Source organism: Mirounga leonina, unplaced genomic scaffold (assembly GCF_011800145.1).
Source record: "Mirounga leonina isolate KUSES-001 unplaced genomic scaffold, KU_Mleo_1.0 Mir_152, whole genome shotgun sequence".
NCBI lineage: Eukaryota > Metazoa > Chordata > Mammalia > Carnivora > Phocidae > Mirounga > Mirounga leonina.
The window spans coordinates 772,288-793,926 of record NW_023270380.1 but is presented as its reverse complement, the minus strand read 5'-3'; the positions used below and the strand labels follow the sequence as shown (position 1 = coordinate 793,926).

Here is a 21,639-nt window from a genome sequence, read left to right as displayed (position 1 = left end):
GCTCCCCGCTGAGCAAGGAGCCCGATGAGGGGCTCCATCCCAGGACCCTGGGATCATGACCTGAGCCCAAGGCAGACGCTTAAGGACTGAGCCACCCATGCGCCCCCTGCCTGATTTTTAGAAATGCAAACAATCAACAATTGTTTTGTTTTTTAATCAACTACACTCGGGGGGAGTTATTTTTCTGTAGACTCCAGGCACCAGAAAGTGCTTGTTGAATAAGTCTAGTGGACATCACTCCGGGGAAGGAAGAAAGCAAAGGATGGTCCTGCCTTCCCCAGCCCTTGAAGCAGGAACTGTTTTCTGAAAAATGGGAAAAAGAAAGTCAGAGGAAGGTTTGATTTGACTCAAAATTGTCACTTTCCAACTGGGAGAATGTCATTTTTTTTACATTGCTTCAGCTGGGGCTTAAATGGGAATGTATAATGTGCGGTATGAGGCACTATCTCCTGGCTTTTTAAAAGTCACCTACTAAAATCTTTCCAAAAAGGAACACACCTACTCATAAATCAGTGGAGTTGATTTCAATCTATACCCTGCATTCTAGAATTTAGACACCAATGAGATGCTAACATAAGTCGTGGTTATCAAGTCTCAGTAATCAAGATAAGTAACATTTTAACGCAAAATTTTTTTAAAAATTGGTAAAGTAGGCCAGCTGCTAACTGCCTATTTCTGTAAATAAGGCTTTCAGGGGTGGGATTAAGATGGGAAGAGAGAGGCAGGATCGTGCAAGTGCAAAAATGCATTCGAAGTTTTGATATATTGCTTATCATAGATTTTTTGCATTAATTTTGATTTTTTTGAAATTAATTTTGACTTTAATAATATTACATTAAAATATTTATCTTGATTATTGAAGTGTGGGGTTTTTTCCGAATCCATAAATTTTGCAAGTTTGCAAAATTTTGCAGTGAGGCACGTGTCACTCACTAGCCTTACCCTAGTATCGGCCCTGTAAAATTACGAGTCAACAAAAATCTATCCATCTTGTTCAACCACGACTCTTACATGTGAGAGAATCAGGCTGCTCCCCTCGGACTCCCCAGCGTAGAGATGCCCGCACCATGAAGTTTCCTTGCGGCCCCGTGGGTTTTAGGATCCTCTCCTCTGGCTTTCCTTGCACGTGTACTAAAATACTACATTGCATTTGGATTTGTCTTCTCGCCCTGAGCAGCCGGAGTGCCTTGACCGTGTCTGCTTTTGCACTTTGGCTCAAGTTATGAAATGATCCGGTCCTCTGCTCAAAGTTATCCAATTTCACTGCTCGCCAACCACTTCCTCCACAACACCTCCCACAACTGCGCTGACCCGCAGCGATGTCCTCTCCACCAGTGTTCTGCGTCTCAGTCCGGTGCTCGGCACTGGGACGCAGGGTGACAGGACCAGCCCTAGCCTGGGTCGCCCGGGCCGCGGACCCGCCCCAAGCCCAGACCAGCTCGCAGTCTGGCCGCCACATCCTTTCACCGGTCATCGTGTGATCTCGTCTGTGCGCTCCGCCGAGTGCTCCGGCGTGAGAAAGGGCTCGCGCCGCTTCCAGGTTTTTACGGGAGGAGACTGAAAAGCGCGAAAAAGCTCCCCGCACGGTAGTGCGCAGGCGCAGCGGCGCCCGGGGCTTTCTTCAGCCCGGTCCTTGGCGGCGCCGGCTGCGCGCCGGGCGCTCGGCAGCCGGGTGGGGGCGCTGCGGGGAAGGCGCCCGCGGCGGGAGGGGGCTTCTTGGAGTGGGTGGTGCAGGGCCCGGGTCACCGCCCTCGGGGGCGGGGACCCGTGCGGGCGGAGGAACGGGGCTAGGACCGGTATGGGGCGGGCGCTGCCCGGGGCGTGCGCAGGGGCCGCGGGCCAGATGAGACGGGTGACGGCGGGTGACAGCGGGCGGGGCGGCGGGCAGCGCCGCGTTCACGCCCTCTGCTCGGCCGGGCCGGGAGGGTCCTCGGACTCGGTGCGCGCCTGGCCGGGCGGGCTGAGGCGCGCGGGTCGGACGCGGCGCCATGCACGGCCCCCCCGCTTGGCCGCTGCGGCTGCTCGTGCGGCGAAGCCCGGCCGCCAGCACGTGGACCCTGGGCGCCGGCGTCCCGGGGCCCCGGCCTCAGTTGACGGGCCTGTGCCCGGCGCGGCCTTGGGGCGTGGGGCCGAGGCTCCTCCGGGATGCCGGAGCCGCGGGAGGCCCGCGCCGCTGGACGAGCGGCTGCCCGGGCGGGCGTCCCCACGGCGCGGGAGGTGGCGCGGGCCTCGCGAGGCTCCTGGGGCTGTGGGCGCGCCCCCCCGGCGCCAGCAGGTGCGGGGCGCTTGACCGGCTAGACGCCCCCCGGCTCCCGCGCGCTGGGCTCCGCGGCGGCCCAGCAGTCGCAGCCCGGGTGGGGGGCGAGGCCTGGCAGCGCGGGCCGGCGTTGCCTGCGGCCGCAGCGACTCCCGAAGACAACCCGCGGCTGCGCCCGGCGGTGGACAGGCGCTCGGAGGCCCAAAAGCTCTTGGGGCTGGCGTATCCGGAGCGCGGGAGGCTGGCAGGTGAGGCTTTCTCTGTCCTCTTCGCCTCCTCTGCGGGCCAGCACACCTTACAGAGCACGTGGTCCCGGGACACAGTGGGGGCGGCAGGGACCCCGGGCCACTTGTAACACTGTGAGGAGGGACGGGCTGGCTTTTTACGTGGGGATCTTTACCAAGAAGTGCTGACTGGGGCGCTCACCTCTCGGTAGCATTGTCAAGCCTTTCAGGTTGGCTGAGAACCTGTTGTCAGTTGTCTTTTGTTTGTTTTCCTAGCTTGACACACATTATACAAGTGGAGCAGGATCTCATTATTGGAATCTTCGGGTCCGCTCTGCTTTGGCATTGCCAGCTTTCTCAGAATGAGCTGGGCTCCCCCCCTTTTACATTTTAAAATTTATTCTAGCCAAAAATATACCTGTTTTGTTTTATGCAGTTATAGTACTTCTTAAAAACATTATGTATTACGCTAAGCGAAATTAGAGAAAGACAAAAACCATATGAGCTCACTCATATGTGGAATTTAAGAAACAAAACAGATGAACATAGGGGACGGGAAGGAAAAATAAGATAAAAACAGAAAGGCAAATCATAAGAGACCCTTAACTATAGGGAATAAATGGAGGGTTGCCGGAGGTGAGGTGGCTGGGGAATGGGGTAACTGGGTGATGGGCATTAAGGAGGGCACTTGATGTAATGAGCACTGGGTATTGTATGCAACTGATGAATCACTAAATTCTACCCCTGAAGCTAATAATACACTATGTGTTAACTAAATTGAATTTAAATAAAAATAAATAAAAGCATTATTTGCTTTAGGCAAGTTTATTAAACAGTCAACAATTTTTTGCTACATGAAGCGAAACAATGGAAACCTTTCAGGTTTGTTTCAGGTGCTTTTTGCCTCCCTGAGTGGTAAGCAGGAAGTTACTAGCTCTTCAAAAAAATCAAACACTGGCATGATCAGTGATCCGTGAACTCCAGAAACTATGAGAAACTGTAGATCATAACCCAGCTAAATCATAATTGAGTAATTTTTTTTTAAAGATTTTATTTATTTATTTGAGAGAGAGAGAATGAGAGAGAGCAAGCACATGAGAGGGGGGAGGGTCAGAGGGAGAAGCAGACTCCCTGCCGAGCAGGGAGCCCGATGCGGGACTCGATCCAGGGACTCGATCCAGGGACTCCAGGATCATGACCTGAGCCGAAGGCAGTCGCTTAACCAACTGAGCCACCCAGGCGCCCCCATAATTGAGTAATTTTTTAAAGAAATCGTAATGAATGTATTTAGAACTATTTTCTATAGTTCCTCATTTTTAACCGTAGTTGGGGAGATGTTTACATGCAAGGGCCTTTTAAGATCTAAAAGTTTTTGAGATTCCCCTAAATCTTCATTTCTTTAATAAATACTTATTGAGCCTGCTCAATATATGGTAGGCCATGGGTTACATTGGCGAGCAGAAAGAAACATGGTTCCTGTTCCTGCTAGAGCTTCCAGCTTAGTGGGGAGGAAACATAAATGAAATAATCATATGACTAGAGATAAAACTGCAGCCATGATGAGGGCGAGGGCCTGTGAGGTTGTCAGATGCAGCCCTTGAAGCAGGTGAGAAGCCCACATGCTTTGCTGCAAATCTCTTGACTTAGAAAGGATTTTCTTACGGAGTCATTTGTGATGTGGAGGAAGGCAGGTGGGGTAGGAATGTTTTACCTCTCGCTGACTGTTGAAGCTTAGGGCAATACTTGGTATCACCGAGGTATAAAGAGAATTTATTTCATTGCTCAGTTGGGCATATGTAGATTTTGATGGAAATAAAGATCTTTTACTCTATTAAAAGAAAATTTTGAGACTAGATGATCTCACTGGACTGTGTGCTGCTTGAGACAGACACTGTGTCTGATTCTGTCCAGTTCTTAGCATGTGTGCAGCACAGAGCAGGGGCTCAGGATGAAGGAATAAATAATGGTCCCACCAGGTCCAGATTGAGGCCCAAATTTAGAGACCCTGAGCACTACAGGGTACGTCTGCCATTCCCATATGCAACTCAGAATGAGTGCAAGGAAAGCCAGTTGTGTTTTATCTCGGAAATATCAGGTGCCGAGAAGGTGTTTTAGGTATCAGACTTTGCTGGTGCCCACATGTGCTCAGCCCTATGGGTAGCCCAGCCCTGCCTCTCTCATAACCATCATCCCTGTACCTTCCTTCCATTCCCACATGTCCTACCATGCTAGTATGTTGAGAAGACAACTTTAAATGAAGCAAGAGCTGTACCTCCTTTTATTTTAAGAAGAGCGATTTTGATCTGCCTCATTGAATAATTGTGAACATATAATCTGAGAAAATAAGTCCAAGCTTGATACACTAATTTATTTTAGACAGATAATAAATACTTATTGTATCTTATGAGGAAATCTGATGAAAAACCCTGACTAGGACATATGGTTTCCTTAAAAGTCATTATATATGATATATTGAAGCCAACGTGGATGTCGGCATTTGTGGGATTAAAAGGAACTGGGGTGTCATCATTAATTTGTAACTTACCATAAGAGCAGCCTCAGATGTTGGCACATCTCTCTGAAATGCTGTGGATAAAGAGCTGCGTGTGTGTGTGTATCAAGAAACAAAAAAAAGCTGAGCTGAAGAAAAGGAATTCCAGTGTTAATTTGCCAATTTTTAGAAAAACAAATGCAAAAATCCTTTTTCAGCGATTCAGCTATACATTTGATTAACAATATTTTCATCTGTCTTCAGCAATTTGCTGAGTATGCCACTTGAAGTCTGTGACCAGAAAACTTTGATCTGAAGTAATTTATATCAGAAACTTTAAAATCAGGGTCTACCATTTGAAATGTTTCCATATGTGTGCAGAGAAGAGTTTTAGCATTGTTCCCGTTCTTCTCCCAAAGGCACTGCGGTCCCCTCACCTGCCGCCTGCCCCTCTTCCCTGCGGCTCACTTGGTATAGGAATTGACGCCATCTTCCTATAGCCGTGGCCTACAAAGTTGCTCTCCAGTCTCTCTCTCATAATTCTTCATCTTATCGCCTTGGCCAGAGGAGTCTTAAAAGATACAGGAGCTCATTGAGGAACCCCTGTGGATGGACTGCTAGGATAAGAAGTAATTTGTCCGAGCCCCTTGCTGCATCTGGCAGATAGAGGGAGGCCGTGGAGGGCTGTAGCCATCCCATTGAGTTAGGGGCAGGGAACACTGCATAAATTGATACCAGGAGTGAACTGTGGGTCGTTGGGGAACTGAGGTTATAATGACAATGCCAACCTGGAGGTGCACACAGAGCCAGCTTGCCTTCCCTACACTTCCCAGGCAGGGTCCTGGTTACAACTGTGCAAGCAAGGTACACCCCCACCCCTCCACCCACACTGTTTGGTTGAGGCCTCTGGAGAACTGGGGAGGGTGCCTCTCATTTAAAATACTGATAAGGACTTGTGTGGTTTGAGATTAGGACCGTTCTTAGAACCTGATGCCCACCAGGAGCTTTTGCTGAATGTATAGTTAGGTTTTATGAAGTGACCAAAAAGAATAGAGTGATAAAACCAGTGAATGCAGTAAGCAAAGAGAGGGTGAGCAGTGCTTAGAATGGCTGTTTCCTGAAGCCCAGATCAGGACAGAGGCTCTACCAAGGACAGTACGGCTGGCACAGTGAGGCTGAACCTCTGAAATTGAGACTGCTCCAGAAAGCCAAGGAGGTTTGTTTGCTCTGGAAAGGCCGTATTTCAGAGAGAACATTAACATTCTGTACCTGTGCTATGAAATGGGTTAGAATTGATTTAAGCAGACAATGCATACCTTATTTTATTTTATTTTATTTTATTTTATTTTATTTTATTTTATTTTATTTTATTTATTTTATTTTATTTATTTTATTTTATTTTATTTTATTATTTTATTTATTTTATTTTATTTATTATTTTATTTTATTTTATTTTTTTATTTTATTTTATTTTTTAAAGATTTTATTTATTTATTTGACAGAGAGAGACACAGCGAGAGAGGGAACACAGGCAGGGGGAGTGGGAGAGGGAGAAGCAGGCTTCCCGCCGAGCAGGGAGCCCGATGCGGGGCTCGATTCCAGGACCCTGGGATCATGACCTGAGCCGAAGGCAGACGCTTAATGACTGAGCCACCCAGGCGCCCCAATGCATACCATATTTTAAAAGAACTTGGTATGAAAAAAAGTAGGGTTCGTTATTATTCTTATGTTGATTACAGGTTGATTAATATTTTGAGTATATTGGATTAAATACATTGTTAAAATTAATCTTACCCACTCTTACTCTTTTAATGTGGCAGAAGATTTGAAAGTACATAAGTGGCTGCCATCATATGTCTACTGAACAGCGAGCGCCGGAGTCAAAGGCAGGCCTCCCTCTATTGTACATATGGCCCAGATGCCTCAGTCTTCAGCACATGCTGACAACCTGGAAGATCTTTGTTCTGCAGATTACTCCATGAGCCTGAGCAGTTTCCTAAACTCTGTTTCCTGCTAGTCTACCAGCCCCTGATGTCTTCACTTCCTTCCCTATCCAGCTTAGATGCCAGGTTTCTTCACCTCACCCTCTAACCTGCAATACCCTCTCCTCCTTTGTGCCCCATAATACCCACCTTGCATCCATGGAAATGTCTCCTAGACACTTGAAAACTCAACATGTCCAAAAACCAAAGTTGCCTTCCTCCCTAAAGCTGCCTTTTCTGCTCTGTCCCTTCTCTCAGAGAGTGGACTGCTGTGTGAACCCCTTTGCCAAATCTGGAGACATTCTTGGCTCCTTGTGATGGTAACAGTAATGAAGATAATAGCTAATTATTGTTTGCTAGATATTGGGCCCTGTATCAGATGCCTTACATATATGCACTTAATTTACTCCTTGTGATATTTCTATGAAGGAGGTATAACTTTTATTGCCATTTTATAGATGAAGACACTGAGGCACAGAGAGGTTGAGTGACTCACTGGAGGTCAAACAGCTAGATGGCAGAGCGAGGTCCAGTTTAGAACCTGTCCTCCTAACATGCTCCCCAAATCCAGCCAATCCTCAGGTCCTGTAGAGCCTAGTTCATAAAAATATCTCCAGTTCTTGTCACCCTCCTTGTCCTCTCTGCCCTTGCCCTAGTTCCTTCCAGTCCCTCTTGCCTGGAGCAGTGGAATAGCGTGTTCTAAGGAGTTTCTGTCTGCAGTCATGCTGGCCTCCAGCCCTCCCCTTTCACTCTGCAGCCAGAGTGGATCATTTAAAATGCAAAGCTGGGTATCAAGGAGGGCACACATTGCGTGGAGCACTGGGTACTCAAACAATGAATCATGGAACACTACATCAAAAATTAATCATGTTCTGTATGGTGACTAACATAACATAATAAAAAAATAAGTTAAAAAAATAAAAATAAAATGCAAAGCTGGGGACACCTGGGTGGCTAAGTGAGTTAAGCGTCTGCCTTCGGCTCAGGTCATGATCCCAGAGTCCTGGGATCAAGTCCTACATCGGGTTCCTTGCTCAGCGGGGAGCTTGCTTCTTCTGCCTACTGCTCCCCCTGCTTGTGCTCTCTCTCGTTCTCTGACGAATAAATAAAATCTTTACGAAAATAAATAAAATGCAAAGCTGACTGTAGCACTACCCAACTTAAAGCCCTCTTAGCCTGCCATTCTGCAAATTCCCTATTCCACGTTATAATCAAGAACCCACTACCTCTCCACTTTGTTTCTTAGTACTTCTTCCTTTGCGCCATGAGGTCCCAGTTTCAACTCTGTCCTGCAGCCATTCTCCTTCCTGGCCTGCCCCAACCTCCAGGCTCGTGCCCTTTTCTCTACTTTGAATGTAGTAAGATGAAGGCTTTGTCTCAGTGTGGTTCTGCATTATATGATTTGGGTGACCTTGGGCAAGCTCCCTTGCCTCTCTGTGCTTGAGTTACCTTTGAAAATGTGGATAAGAGGGTTTGGGGGAGGATTCAAGGAGATAGTACCTACCAAATGCTTCAGACAGTGGTGGGTACTCATTTTTGTGTTTCATCTTTAGTCCTGGAATGACACTGGGCTTAGCTGTACCTGCCAAAATTGTCAGATGAATCGTTAAAAGATGGGTACCATGTCTAGCAGGTGATGGGCATGCTGTTCAGCTTCTTCCACCCATCCCAAACCTTTGTTTTTTCATGAGTTAACTGCATTTTAGGGTTTCTGTCCCCCTTCTTTTGAAGAATATTTCTTTCACTTTTTGGATGCCATGATTTAGTAGGATGAGGATAACAGAAAGATACCTGAAGATATCTGTCAAGAGATACGTAACAGTTGCTGGGGTCCCATCAGGCAAGGATAGGAACAAGCAAGAGGCTTAACCACAGAAAAAAGTTGGAGAAGGATTTCAGAAGGATTGTAGTATAGTTAGCATGTCAGGTTTAGGGAGGAATCTGAAACGATAGGGTGCAAGTCTAAATTATTCATTAATGTCTAAGACAGTGGTATGTAGTAAAACCTCCATTCACAGGAATCCATCTAAACAAAAGCTGAAAAAAAAATCTTCTATTTTACTTTTGTTTATATTCAGTTTGTAGGAAAAGGACACAAATGGCAATAAAACAAATGGATAATCTTTTTTTTTTTTTAATTAAAAGGCAAAAGAGGATATGCTGGAATGAGTTTGGATTCAACTAAATTCCTTCCTCTTTGTAGTCATTATCATTATTGTGTAAGAACTAGTGTTCAGAATCAAAATCATAGGTCATTTTATTCACAAACTACAGATTCTGATTTGGAATCAAAACTTTGAATTAGAACACTGGAGGAGGGAGGGAGAAATGGACCCTTCTAGCACTTCACATACATTATACTCTTGGAAGCATTTGCCAGAGTGAATGAACAGACTGGAGAGACTAGCTACTGATGAAAGATGAAGCAGAAAGGCTTCTCGGGTTGATCCCTTGTTCTCCAGGACACCTCCTTCTGGAGCATGCCTGTTCACCACAGTCATGTCCTGCGGAATCCCAAGTTAGTTCTGCATGCCTTGTGGGCTTTCAGTCCCTCTGGGCCCTATTGTCAGGAGCGTGGCATTTTGAAACAAGACCCCAGGTCTTATATCAAAATGAAATGGCCCTTGGCCAGGTTTACATTATTCAGTTAAATTGTGATTATGGGATTTTAAGCCAGACACAGGGGCTTTCTGGCTCTGTGCAAAGAGTCATTTCCATCTGGATTTTCTGAGGCGCCAGATCTTACGTTCCTATTTAGGCAACTGAGGAACTTTGGTCTGATACACTTTTGTGCCTTCTTTGCCAAAGTTCAATTTATTTGTTCGTTCATTCAACAGGTGTTTATTGAACTTCTACTATGTGTCTGTGGGGTGGGGATATAGCAGTGAACAAAGCAGACAAAAATCTTTATGTCCTGGGGCACCTGGCCGGCTCAGTCAGAAGAACATGTGACTCTTGATCTTGGGGTTGTGAGTTCAAGCCCCATGTTGGGTGTAGAGATTACTTAAAAATAAATTCTTAAAAAAGTCTGTTATGTCCTAATGAAGAGATAGACAATAAACAAGTGAAACGTTTAGAATGCCAGAAGGTGGAGGGTGTTAGGAGAAAAATGAAGAGGGAATGAGGCAGCCAGTGTTGGGTATCTGTATTTTAAATAAGGTTGTCAGAGTGGGTCTTCTCGAGAAGAGGATGTCAGAAGGCCTCGAGGAAGGAAGAGCGTGATTGTGTGAAATGTTCCTTACTTAAAAGGCTCTCCTTTCTCCTAGAGCTCTGCCAACTGAAACTGCTGGCACTGAGTTTGCTCTATACTCTTTTTTTTAAAGATTTTATTTATTTATTTGACAGACAGAGCATAAGCAGGGGGAGGAGCAGAGGGAGAGGGAGAAGCAGACTCCCGTGGAGCAGGGAGCGGGATGTGGGGCTCGATCCCAGGACCCTGAGATCATGACCTGAGCCGAAGGCAGACGTTTAACCTACTGAGCGAGCCACCCAGGTGCTCCGCTCTATACTCTTTTTAAATATAAAAACTATTTTTTAATTGAAGTATAGTTGATGTACAATGTTATATTAGTTTCAGGTGTATGATATATTGAATTGCCAATTCTATCTGTTACTTAGTGCTCACCACGATAAGTTTAGTCACCATCTGTCACCAAATAGCATTTAGTACTGTATTATTGACTATATTCCTTTCCTATGCTGTACTTTGGTCTCTGTGACTTGCTTATTTTATAACTGGAAGATTGTACCTCTTAATCTCCTTTATCTATTTCTCAGTACTCCCATCCACTTTCCCTCTGGCAGCTACCAGTTTGTTCTCTGTATTTAAGAGTCTAAAACTTTTTATTCATTTGTTTTGTTTTTTATATTCTACATATAAGTGAAATCACATGGTATTTGTCTTTCTCTGTCTGACTTATCTCACTTAGCATAATACCCTCTAGGTCCATCCATCTTATAGCAAATGGCAAGCTCTCATTCTTTCATGGCTAATAGTCATGTGTCTGTGTGTGTGTGTGTGTGTACACACCACATTATCCAGTCATGTATGGGTGGACACTTGGGTTGCTTCCATATCTCAGTATTGTAAATAATACAATCTACACTCTTTTTATTAAGATTACCTAAAAGCAATACCTTTAATTGCAGTGTTGGCATTAGGCAAAACACAAAGAGAAGCAACTGCTATTTGCAGGGTGTGAGAGCTCCCCTCTCCCAGGGGTCAGTTCATGTTGTAGTCATCTGGAGCCTCACCATGGAATCTGTGGTGGTGGAACTAGCTGGGTTCCTAATAGGACCAAACTCAAAAGGGATGCAGTGGCATGTACCCTGCCCCCAAACACCCCAGTCTTCCTTTTTTTAAGATTTTATTTATTTTAAGGAGAAAGAGAGTGGGGGGAGAAACAGAGGGAGAGAGGGACAAGTAGACTCCCCTTTGAGTGCAGGGCCTGATGCGGGGCTCGATCTCACGACCCTGAGCTCGTGACCTGAGCCAAAATCAACAGTCAGACGCTTAACTGACTGAGCCACCCAGGCACCGCAACCCCAGTCTTACCTGTTTCTTATTACTCCCCCAGAGATGTTCTGTGTGTATACGAACTTAAGAGCCAATGAGCAAATGTTAACATTTGTGTCTTAGGCTGTTTTCACTAACAGTATATCTTGGTGATGTCTATACCTGGAGAGTTGCCTCATTCTTCTGAATGACTGTGTAATACGCATAAAGTAAATGCTCCTTAATTGATTAACTTGTTTCCCACTGGTGGTGGTTTGCATACTTTGAATCTTTCGCTGGTATAAGTAATGCTGTAATGAACATCCTCAAAGGTACATGTTTTGTGTACACATATGGGAGTATATGTTAAGTTAAAATCTTAGGGGTAGAACTGCTGGATCAAAGAGAATGTACTTTCACATTTTAACCAAAACGATCACATCACTCTCCATTGCAGTTGTACCACTTTGCACACCCACTGATAGTGTAAATGCCTCTTTTCCCACAGCTTCACTGACACAGTGTGTTATTGAACTCTTTGATCCTTGCCAATCCAGTAGATGAAAACTGGTATATCTTTGTAGTGTAAATTTGCATTCCTCTTTTTGTGAATGCACTTACTTGCCTGGGGTATGTGTTGTTCCTGATTGGATTTTCCTTTCTGATAAGACTCTATTCCCCTGTTTTTTAGATGTGTGAACAATTGTGTTATTATCTATTTCCATATCATGCTGGTATTCTGGTGCTTTATTCCCCAAAGCAATAAGATTAAGAAGGAACATATCACATGTGTAATGGATGCCAGGAACAGTATACTATTTCAAAACTTTAAATAGCCTTTGGAAATAGTATACATAATCAAGTGCTTTACCTGCATTGTTTGATCTTCAAGCAAAGACACAGTTAGATGCCAGAGAATGACAATGGATAGCATGAATGTAGGAAAAATGTCATCTGAGCTGAACACCCAGCGCACGAGGCAGGGAGGGAGGTCAGAATGGATCTTCAGATTTTCATAGTTAGTCCTTGTTATTCTTGTCTTCACATGATCAGACCTGGGTAAAGCAAAAGTCGTTTTGTCTGGGTATGATCAGTGCCTTGGGTATGATCAGTGCCTCCCTACAGTCACCCTACTCGTTGTGTCCCTAGAATCCCCTACGTTCTTGCCTTTAGTCAAGGGTCCAGGAGCGAAAGGAAGGAAACTCCCAGCACGTGAGAGCAGCGCGTGCTCTGGACGGCAGCTCTGGGAGAGAAGCGTGGTGAAGTTGGCCCCCTGCCCCTTGCCGAAGTGCCCACGGACCTGAGAGCTGCTTGTGTTTGTTTTTTTTTTTTTAATATTTTTTTTATTTGACAGAGAGAGAGATAGCGAGAGCAGGAACACAAGCAGGGGGAGTGGGAGAGGGAGAAGCAGGCCTCCCGCCGAGCAGGGAGCCCGATGCGGGACTCGACCCCAGGACCCCGGGATCATGACCTGAGCTGAAGGCAGACGCTTAACGACTGAGCCACCCAGGCGCCCTCCCTGCTTGTGTTTTTCTAGCCGCAGTTGGGTTTCTGGCTGTGTCCAGTGTCATCACCATGTCTGCCCCCTTCTTCCTGGGAAAGATCATCGATGTCATTTACACAAACCCCACTGTGGACTGCCTCTCCACGCTGACCCGCCTCTGCCTGGTGCTCAGCGGCGTGTTCCTGTGTGGTGCTGCCGCCAATGCTGTTCGCGTCTACCTCATGCAGACTTCAGGTAAAACGGCCCCCGCCTTGCACGAGCGAGGCATTCCAGAGCACTCGAGTGGTGTCACGCGGGGCTGTCCGGCCTCGAGGTTCGTGTGCTCCAGGCCGTCTGTTCCTCTTTTCCTGCCATCACATTCAGCGGGGACAGAGCCCCATGTATGGCCAGACGTTGGAGCTACGAATTGCTTTAGGTCAAGCACTCTCTTCTCAACTCTGCCTGTACACGAAGTGAAGTGAGAGACGGAGCCTGTCTGATGGGAGGTTTGCAGACACGGCCCGTGGTCAGGAGGCTGGAGTTCTGAGCCTCCTCCAGGGAACTGTGGAAACCTTATCTGCTCCATGTTTGTGTTTCCCCTTCAGTAGGCACTGGGGCAGGGATTTTTTACAGCATTTCCGTGGTGAGTCCTGGTTGTTAACAGGTGGGGGACTACCACAGTAATCCCAGAGCCCGGGATGCCAGACTCTAAGTCGCTTCTCAGTATTCAGCTAATAAAATACTCTGCAGATAATTAACCAGCGCTTGCCATATGAAAGTTCAATACAGAAAAGGATTGCCAAGGAGGAGCAAAATTAGCTTTTGAGAAGTTAATGTAGTAAAGCTTAATTGTAAATAATATTTTTTAAACATCTCTCAGAGATCCTGTATTTTATCCCTGTATCCCCTCCTCCACATCCGCAGTCTGTGTATGGTTGCTAAGAGAAAATCAGTGCTTGTTACCGGTGCACGTCTGCCAATATGCCAGGGCTAAGGTGAGTCTGTTCCCACCAGGTGGATGCAGGCACCAGACATGCCTCAGAGGCTGTGGTGCTCAGAAGAGGTTGATGACCTCGGGCCAAGCTGCTACCTGTTAGGTGGCTGCACCCCAGCTGATGCCATTCCTTTTTGCTTTTGCAGGTCAGCGCATTGTGAATAGGTTGAGAACTTCGTTATTCTCCTCTGTTCTGAGGCAAGAGGTTGCTTTCTTTGACAAGACTCGCACGGGAGAATTGATTAACCGCCTCTCCTCAGACACCGCACTCCTAGGGCGCTCGGTGACCGAAAACCTCTCAGATGGGCTCCGGGCCGGGGCCCAGGCTTCTGTTGGCATTGGCATGATGGTATGTTGGCCTGGCTTGTGTTGGTACCTTCTAGTCAGGGCTTTGGCCTGTGCCAGGCCTCTCAGTCATGAGATAAGCTCAAGCTGAGCTGTTCTCATCATCCTGTAAGCCACTTAGCCAAGAGTGCTATCACAGAGGCTGCGCGGATGTGGAGATGGCTTCTTCCCGTGTGGCCCCCTGCAACCTCCGTTTCTCCAGAATGACTTATCAGGAGAGTGGACCATTACATTTAGCAAAGATTACATTATTGCCTGGGTTTTCTTTCTTTTTTTTTTTTTTTAATTTTTTATTGTTATGTTAATCCCCATACATTACATCATTAGTTTTAGATGTAGTGTTCCATGATTCATTGTTTGTGCATAACACCCAGTACTCCATGCAGAACGTGCCCTCTTTAATACCCATCACCAGGCTAACCCATCCCCCCACCCCACTCCCCTCTAGAACCCTCAGTTTGTTTTTCAGAGTCCATCGTTTCTCATGGTTCGTCTCCCCCTTCGGTTCCCCCCCCCTTCATTCTTCCCCTCCTGCTATCTTCTTTTTTTTTTCTTAACATATATTGCATTATTTGTTTCAGAGGTACAGATCTGTGATTCAACAGTCTTGCACAATTCACAGCGCTCACCATACCACATACCCTCCCCAATGTCTATCACCCAGCCACCCCATCCCCCACCCCACCCCCACTCCAGCAACCCTCAGTTTGTTTCCCGAGATTAAGAATTCCTCATGTCAGTGAGGTCATATGATACATGTCTTTCTCTGATTGACTTATTTCGCTCAGCATAACACCCTCCAGTTCCATCCACGTCGTTGCAAATGGCAAGCTCTCATTCCTTTTGATGGCTGCATAATATTCCATTGTATATATACACCACATCTTCTTTATCCATTCATCTGTCGATGGACATCTTTTGCCTGGGTTTTCTAAGGCTGTGTGAAAGAATGTTGCAGAAAAGAGCAACAGGTGGAGGGAGCCCTTTGGGTGCCAAGCAGTTGGGTTAAAGGAAAGATTGTAAGTTACATTCTCTCCCTGCCCCCAAAAAGGCAGTGTTATCTTGACAAGACCAAGGAATCATTGCCTTTCCTCTTCTTGTAAGGAGGAGGGTAAATTCCATCCTTCTGTACACAGAAGTAGATCTATATTCCACTGAAGTGAGCTCTCTCTACCCCCACAGCCTCTTTCCTGCCTTAACTGGGTGGCTTGAGTACTGTCCTGTCTGTTTGCCTCACTCATCAGACCTGTGCTGCTGGCCAGGAGAAATGTCATGCAAGCCACATAGGTAATTTTAAATTTTCTAACAGCCACATTTTAAAAAGCAAAAAGAAAGATGAAATGAGATTAACTTTAATAATATATTTTACTTAACCCAATATAAACAAAGTATCACTTCACCATGTAATTTATAGAAAAAATTATTAATCTGATATTTAATATTATTTTTTCATATTAAGATTTCAAAGTCCATTGTCTTTTATACTTATGGAACATCTCAATTCGGATGCTAAATTTTCAATGGAAATAGTTCATCCTCATTTTGATTTATAAAACTTGCCATTGAAAAAGTAGACTGACGTACCAGGTTTTCCAGACATACCTAAAACCTTACCAATAAATGAATAGAAATAGAGTATTCATTTTTAAGTTTAAATTTTAATTAAAACTAAACAAATTTAAAAATTCAGTTTCTCAGTCACACTAGCTACATCTGAAGTGCTCAGTAGCCATGTGATGCAATGCATTTTAAGCATTGCAGTTCCAGATCCCTAGAACGAGGACTGTAATTTATCCCATCCCCCAAGTGGAATAGCTTGGGCTTATGTCGTCTTTGCTTCCATGTAGCACTCAGTCCAGAGCAGAAGGATGTGTTGCAGACTGAGCTGGTAACATTGGATTATGGAATGGAAAGGGACTGATACATTTCCTGCCCCACCGCAGAGGGCACCCCATGCAGATGGTTTGCTTGAGCTCCCGTGTAGTCAGGCCCCAGAACCATCAGGCCTGCCCTGATTGCATCATTCCCCCTGCGTGTGTCCTGCTGGCAGCCATCATCCCGAGGCCCTGCTGAACTGCATGACTTGTCTGCTCAGGAGGGATCATTCCATAAATTGAAGGTGCCAAGCTCATTCCTGCTTCAGGGCCTTTGTCACTTGCTCTTCCAAGACCCTATTACACCTGAAATTGTTCTCTCTGTCCCTCTTTTACCCATTTGCTATCTAGCTCTCCCCTTGGATAAAACTCCACATGGGTCAGTTATCTTCCAGGTGCCTGGAATAGCGTGTGCTATGTGTAGGCATTCAGTATCGAGCTGTTGAATGAGAAAATGAACGAATGATTGGTTGATCCATCTATTACTGTACATTTCCGTGTGCAACTTCTCCTCAGCTTTTGAAGAAAGCCTTTTGCTGATTATACTACTTTCTGTGCAAATGAGATTTGGCAGATTTTAACAATTTGTTGAAAAGATGCTAGTGCCATTAAAAATCCAGTCACCAAATTGCAGGGTTGACAGGAAAACCCACTATGTTATTTCTATAGAAGTTGATTACTTCCTCTTTGAGCAACTCCAGTTGTTGAAACTCCTTATGTTGAGTCCACATCCATCCTGCTGAACCGTCATTCCTCTGAGCCATGGAAACAGCTCTAACTCTTCTTCCACTTGTTAGTTCCACCCCCTGCTGAGAGTCCTCTTTCATCTGTCATTTGATAGGGGTTTTTGTGGTGTCTTTGCCATCTCGGCCATTTCAGTGAGACACATTGCTCTGGTTCTTCAGTGCCTTCGAGGGGATCCAGACTGGAATAAAGAATTCCTGGTGTGGTCTGGTCAGCATGGAGCCGCGTGGGCCTCCTTCCGTTACTCCTGTCCTGCCTTCCTCTCCTCTGTGGTTGAGCAGCGTCGCCTACTGTATGCAGCATTGTATCAGCAATGGTACAGGGTTGGAGGGGAGAATATTTCCATCCTTCCTTCAGCAGCTTTGCCATGTTACCCCTGTGTGGCATGCTGAATTTTCATGGAGTTTTATGAAGATTGAAGATGTCCGAAAAGTTCCGCCAAAACAGGGTGTACAACTTTGAGACAGCACCTTCAAACCTGCCTGTTAATTTAAACACACACACACACACACACACCCCTATAGTAGGTAATGAGAATGTCTTGCTACTCTGTGTAACAAACACCTTTTGGCTTTTGTTTTTGACAGTTTTTTGTCTCACCTAATCTGGCCACTTTTGTTTTGAGTGTGGTGCCTCCAATATCCATCCTTGCTGTGATTTATGGACGTTATCTACGGAAACTAACCAAAGTTACACAGGATTCCCTGGCACAAGCCACTCAGGTAAAGGCGACTCCCCTGTGTGGTCTCCACTAGAATGAACTCAGAGCCAAGGTACTAGTGGGCACACCCTAAGAGATGTACTTCGGCTTTTCAAAAGCGTACTTACTTTTCCTTAAGTTAGCCCTCAAGATCCTAGAAACCAAAAATACTCTGCCTTCTAGACTACATTACTACCTACATCTTGGTGTAGATCCCACCTGACTGAACACGTATGAACTCCTTAGTGCTTTACCATCACTATTTCTTATAGGATGGAAAAGCTAATTATATTTTGAAAATAGTTTCTGCATGACACTCTGTCCTTTATTAATTAATAAGTGAAGCTTTGTAATGCTATCCAATACTGTATTTTTTAAAAATTAAAAATAACTTACATTTTCATGTTACAAAAACCAAGTGTGTTTGTAATTGAAAGCTTGAAAATATAAAGAGGGAAAATAACACATACAACCCTGTCTCTCAGAATGAATGTTATTAACATTTTAGAGCCTATCCTTTTTATCTTTTTTCTCTGCATAAAAATATATTTCAGTGTCTGTTTATTAGCCCTCCTGTTTGTCTTTCTATCTACTTATATATGGTATGTATAGATAAATATGTATCTGTATGTTTGTATGTATAGATAAATATTTGTTTCCAAAAATAGGATTGTTCATATATTCTGCTTTGTAACCTATTTTTGATTTAGTCATGTATCCTGAGCAGCTTTCTATTGATAGTGTCTTAAAAATGAGAACCCTGGGGCGCCTGGGTGGCTCAGTTGGTTAAGTGGCTGCCTTCGGCTCAGGTCATGATCCCAGGGTCCTGGAATTGAGCTCTGCATTGGGCTCCCTGCTCTGCGGGAAGCCTGCTTCTCCCTCTCCCACTCCCCCTGCTTGTGTTCCCTCTCTCACTGTGTCTCTCTCTGTCAAATAAATAAATAAAAATCTTAAAAAAAAAAATGAGAGCCCCATTTTAACTTGCCTGTAGAAATCTTGAAATGTGACTTTCCTTTCCCTGAAATGTATTTATTATTCTCCCAGCTAGCTGAGGAACGTATTGGAAATATAAGAACTGTTCGAGCTTTTGGTAAAGAAATGACTGAAATAGAGAAATACACCAGCAAAGTGGACCACGTGATGCAGTTAGCAAGGAAAGAAGCATTTGCTCGGGCTTGCTTCTTTGGAGCAGTAAGTAGATCATTTTATTTTATTTATTTTATTTATTTATTTTTTCAATTAGCAATAATCGCACCTCGGATAAACCTCATTGGCTACGATACTGCCACTGCGCAAAGCTGGTAAGTAGATCATTTTAAAAAGACTGCAAAGGGTGGATGTTATGACTGAAAGACATTTTTATTCTGTGACTTTGCCATGAATAGAAAATAATTCTATTCCACTTCAAGACTAGGTGTGAGCATTCATAAACTATTTCTGTGAAAGAAGAGGAAAACCGCTACATGCAACAAAAGGCAGTGGGGTGATGAGACCAAAACAGCATGGGATCAGACAGCTTCCCGGTGTGGTCCAGACCACCTGCATCCGCTTCACCTGGGACCTGGCTGGACGTGCAGATCTTCAGCTTCACTCCAGACCTATGAATCAGAAACTCTGGGGCGGGGGCCAGCAATCCGTTTTAACAGGCCTCCAGGTCATTCTGATGCAGGCAGTTTGAGACCCACTGAGGATTAACCAAAATAACTTCAGTGTATCTCAAGAAAGAAGTATGAAAAAATTGATCACATTGATCAAAACTCAGATACGACACTGAATAGAAAATCACCATGAGGGGAAATCCATAGCGTATTCAAATTGGAAAGAACTTCAGGTGATTCAATAATGATCATGATTTAGGGACATGGAGGAAGCAGAGGCCCAGATAAGGCAACATTGACCAGAGACCACGCACCTAACAACGCTCAAGGCAGATAAGAGAGACAGGACTCCAACTGCTTATCCAGCTTTGCTCGGGGTGGCACATTAGAATATATAAACACACATATTAACTATATATTCATCTCCTCCTTACGGAGGGAGTTCTTAATATTGTTCTTTCCTTTGCAAACTGACTAGATTGAGTAAAATAGGAATCAGATGGGTGTCTTAGCTTCTAGTTTTCCTATTGATGAGTATATTTTCTTCAGTACTATAATATTTCAAAAGTATTTTTTTATTTGAAATTCAGATTAAAATTTACTATTTGGAAAAATCTTGTTGTGATAGTTAAATGCAAAAAGGAAATTCTAGGCCATGTTAATCCTTGTAGCATTTAGGTCTGTGGTTCCCACCTGACATCTCTGTTTTCTTCATTTGACAGACAGGGCTCTCTGGGAACCTGATCGTGCTTTCTGTCTTGTACAAAGGAGGGCTGCTGATGGGCAGTGCCCACATGACCGTGGGTGAACTCTCGTCCTTCCTAATGTATGCTTTCTGGGTTGGATTAAGCATTGGAGGTATATAATTTAAATAGGCTTGAGATTTACAAATTAAAAATCAGGTTATTGTTTCTGAAATAGAAATTTAACTTTCCCATTATACCACCTCTCATCCATTAATTTCCAACTGAAAAAACATTTCCTAGAATGTTAGTCCAACTTGACTTTGAAAGAAGAAGTAAAGATATGAATGTGATCCCATGTAGATGGGCGGTTCCTTGGCTGGGAAGTTGAGGATTTTTACAGGCCTCTTGTGGCTCACTGAGCTCAGGGTCATACTGGAGCCGTATTTTCCAACTTGCATATTAAGACAGCTTGTTTGCTTTGGCCCTAGGAGGTGGGGAGGAGGAAGGACAGTGCTGAACAGGTGTGAACACAAACCCACAGTCCTGTGGTAGTGGTAGTTTCCCGACTGCCAAATCACTGGGGAATAAAATTCCTTTTGTAAGAAGTCAACCATGTTCAAAATTGATGAACAATCAAACGGTATAAATTAGAAAGTTCATGAAACAGAGTTGCTTGCTTTTGTCAGGAATCTCTCAGAGTTCAGCTTTTGTTGTCCATTCCTGGCTAAAGGGAAGCAAGGTCCATGGAGGCAAATCTGTGGGAAGTCAGCGAGGTTTTCTTTTCTGTACCTCTCCGGCATGCCCAGCCAACAAGGGGCAAGAGATTTCCTGCTTTTTGTTTCCTTTCTTTGAAGACTGAGATAGAAAGGTTAGATAAATAGCCTGAGGTCTGGTCAATGGAAGTCTGGTATCCCACAGTGTCACCTCAACCTGAGATTTTTATTGTCAGGGTTTAAAGATAGAGGCTTTTCCTTAGACATCTGCAGGCAAGTGAGAATATATATTTTCTGGACTGAGATTTCCAGAGATCCCTGAAAATAGCATTTTAGTTCTGCTGGCTGCTCTTTTTTTTTTTTTAAGATTTTTATTTATTTGACAGAGAGAGACACAGAGAGAGAGGGAACACAAGCAGGGGAAGTGGGAGAGGGTAAAGCAGGCTCCCCGCCAAGCAGGGAGCCTGATGCGGGGCTCGATCCCAGGACTCTGGGATCATGACCTGAGCCGAAGGCAGATGCTTAACGACTGAGCCACCCAGGCGCCCCTCTGCTGGCTGCTCTTGAAGAAAAACCTGATTAAGACGGTTCAGGGTGCTGAGTGGCTTGGGAAGTGAGAGGGTCAGTTCAGGAGGAGCTGGTGATGTGGTTAGGTCTTCTCTCCACCCCTGGGTTGAGCCTGCTGGATTGCAGGGTCTCAAATCTGGGCGGTCATGTTCCTTCAGGTCTTCTGGCCTGCCTCAGAGTGGACTTACCTACTACCACGTCCCCTCCCTGTGGCCTTTCTGTTCACATTCCATGCTTGACCACAGTCAGCTTTCCTCCCCTTTCCTGCCACAAGTTGACTTGATCTTTCTCACTGACACATCATCATCACCCAAAGTCCATAGTTTATATTATGTTCACTGGTGTTGTATATTCTATGGGTTTGGACATGTATCTATCATCACAGTATCATACAGAATACTTTCGCTGCTCTAAAAATCCTCTGTGCTCTGCCTCTTTCTCCCATCCCCTTACCCTTCACAACCACTGATCTTTTTACTGTCTCCA

The 21,639-nt window shown here is 44.9% G+C and overlaps 1 protein-coding gene and 1 pseudogene across 1 annotated transcript in view; one reads left to right on the top strand and one right to left on the bottom strand.

The window, feature by feature from the left end:
- Positions 1 to 1,829: 1,829 nt before the first annotated feature.
- The window catches only part of ABCB10 (ATP binding cassette subfamily B member 10), a 34,394-nt gene continuing 14,584 nt past the window's right edge, over positions 1,830 to 21,639 (top strand). Inside the window, exons 1-6 of the mRNA XM_035008419.1 lie at positions 1,830 to 2,505; positions 12,987 to 13,187; positions 14,073 to 14,275; positions 17,477 to 17,611; positions 18,634 to 18,780; positions 19,910 to 20,045. Of these exons, the coding sequence (XP_034864310.1) occupies positions 1,989 to 2,505; positions 12,987 to 13,187; positions 14,073 to 14,275; positions 17,477 to 17,611; positions 18,634 to 18,780; positions 19,910 to 20,045 (1,339 nt within the window). The 5' untranslated portion in view covers positions 1,830 to 1,988. The remainder of the gene's footprint in view (positions 2,506 to 12,986; positions 13,188 to 14,072; positions 14,276 to 17,476; positions 17,612 to 18,633; positions 18,781 to 19,909; positions 20,046 to 21,639) is intronic.
- Positions 18,806 to 18,889, bottom strand: LOC118013024 (annotated as a pseudogene).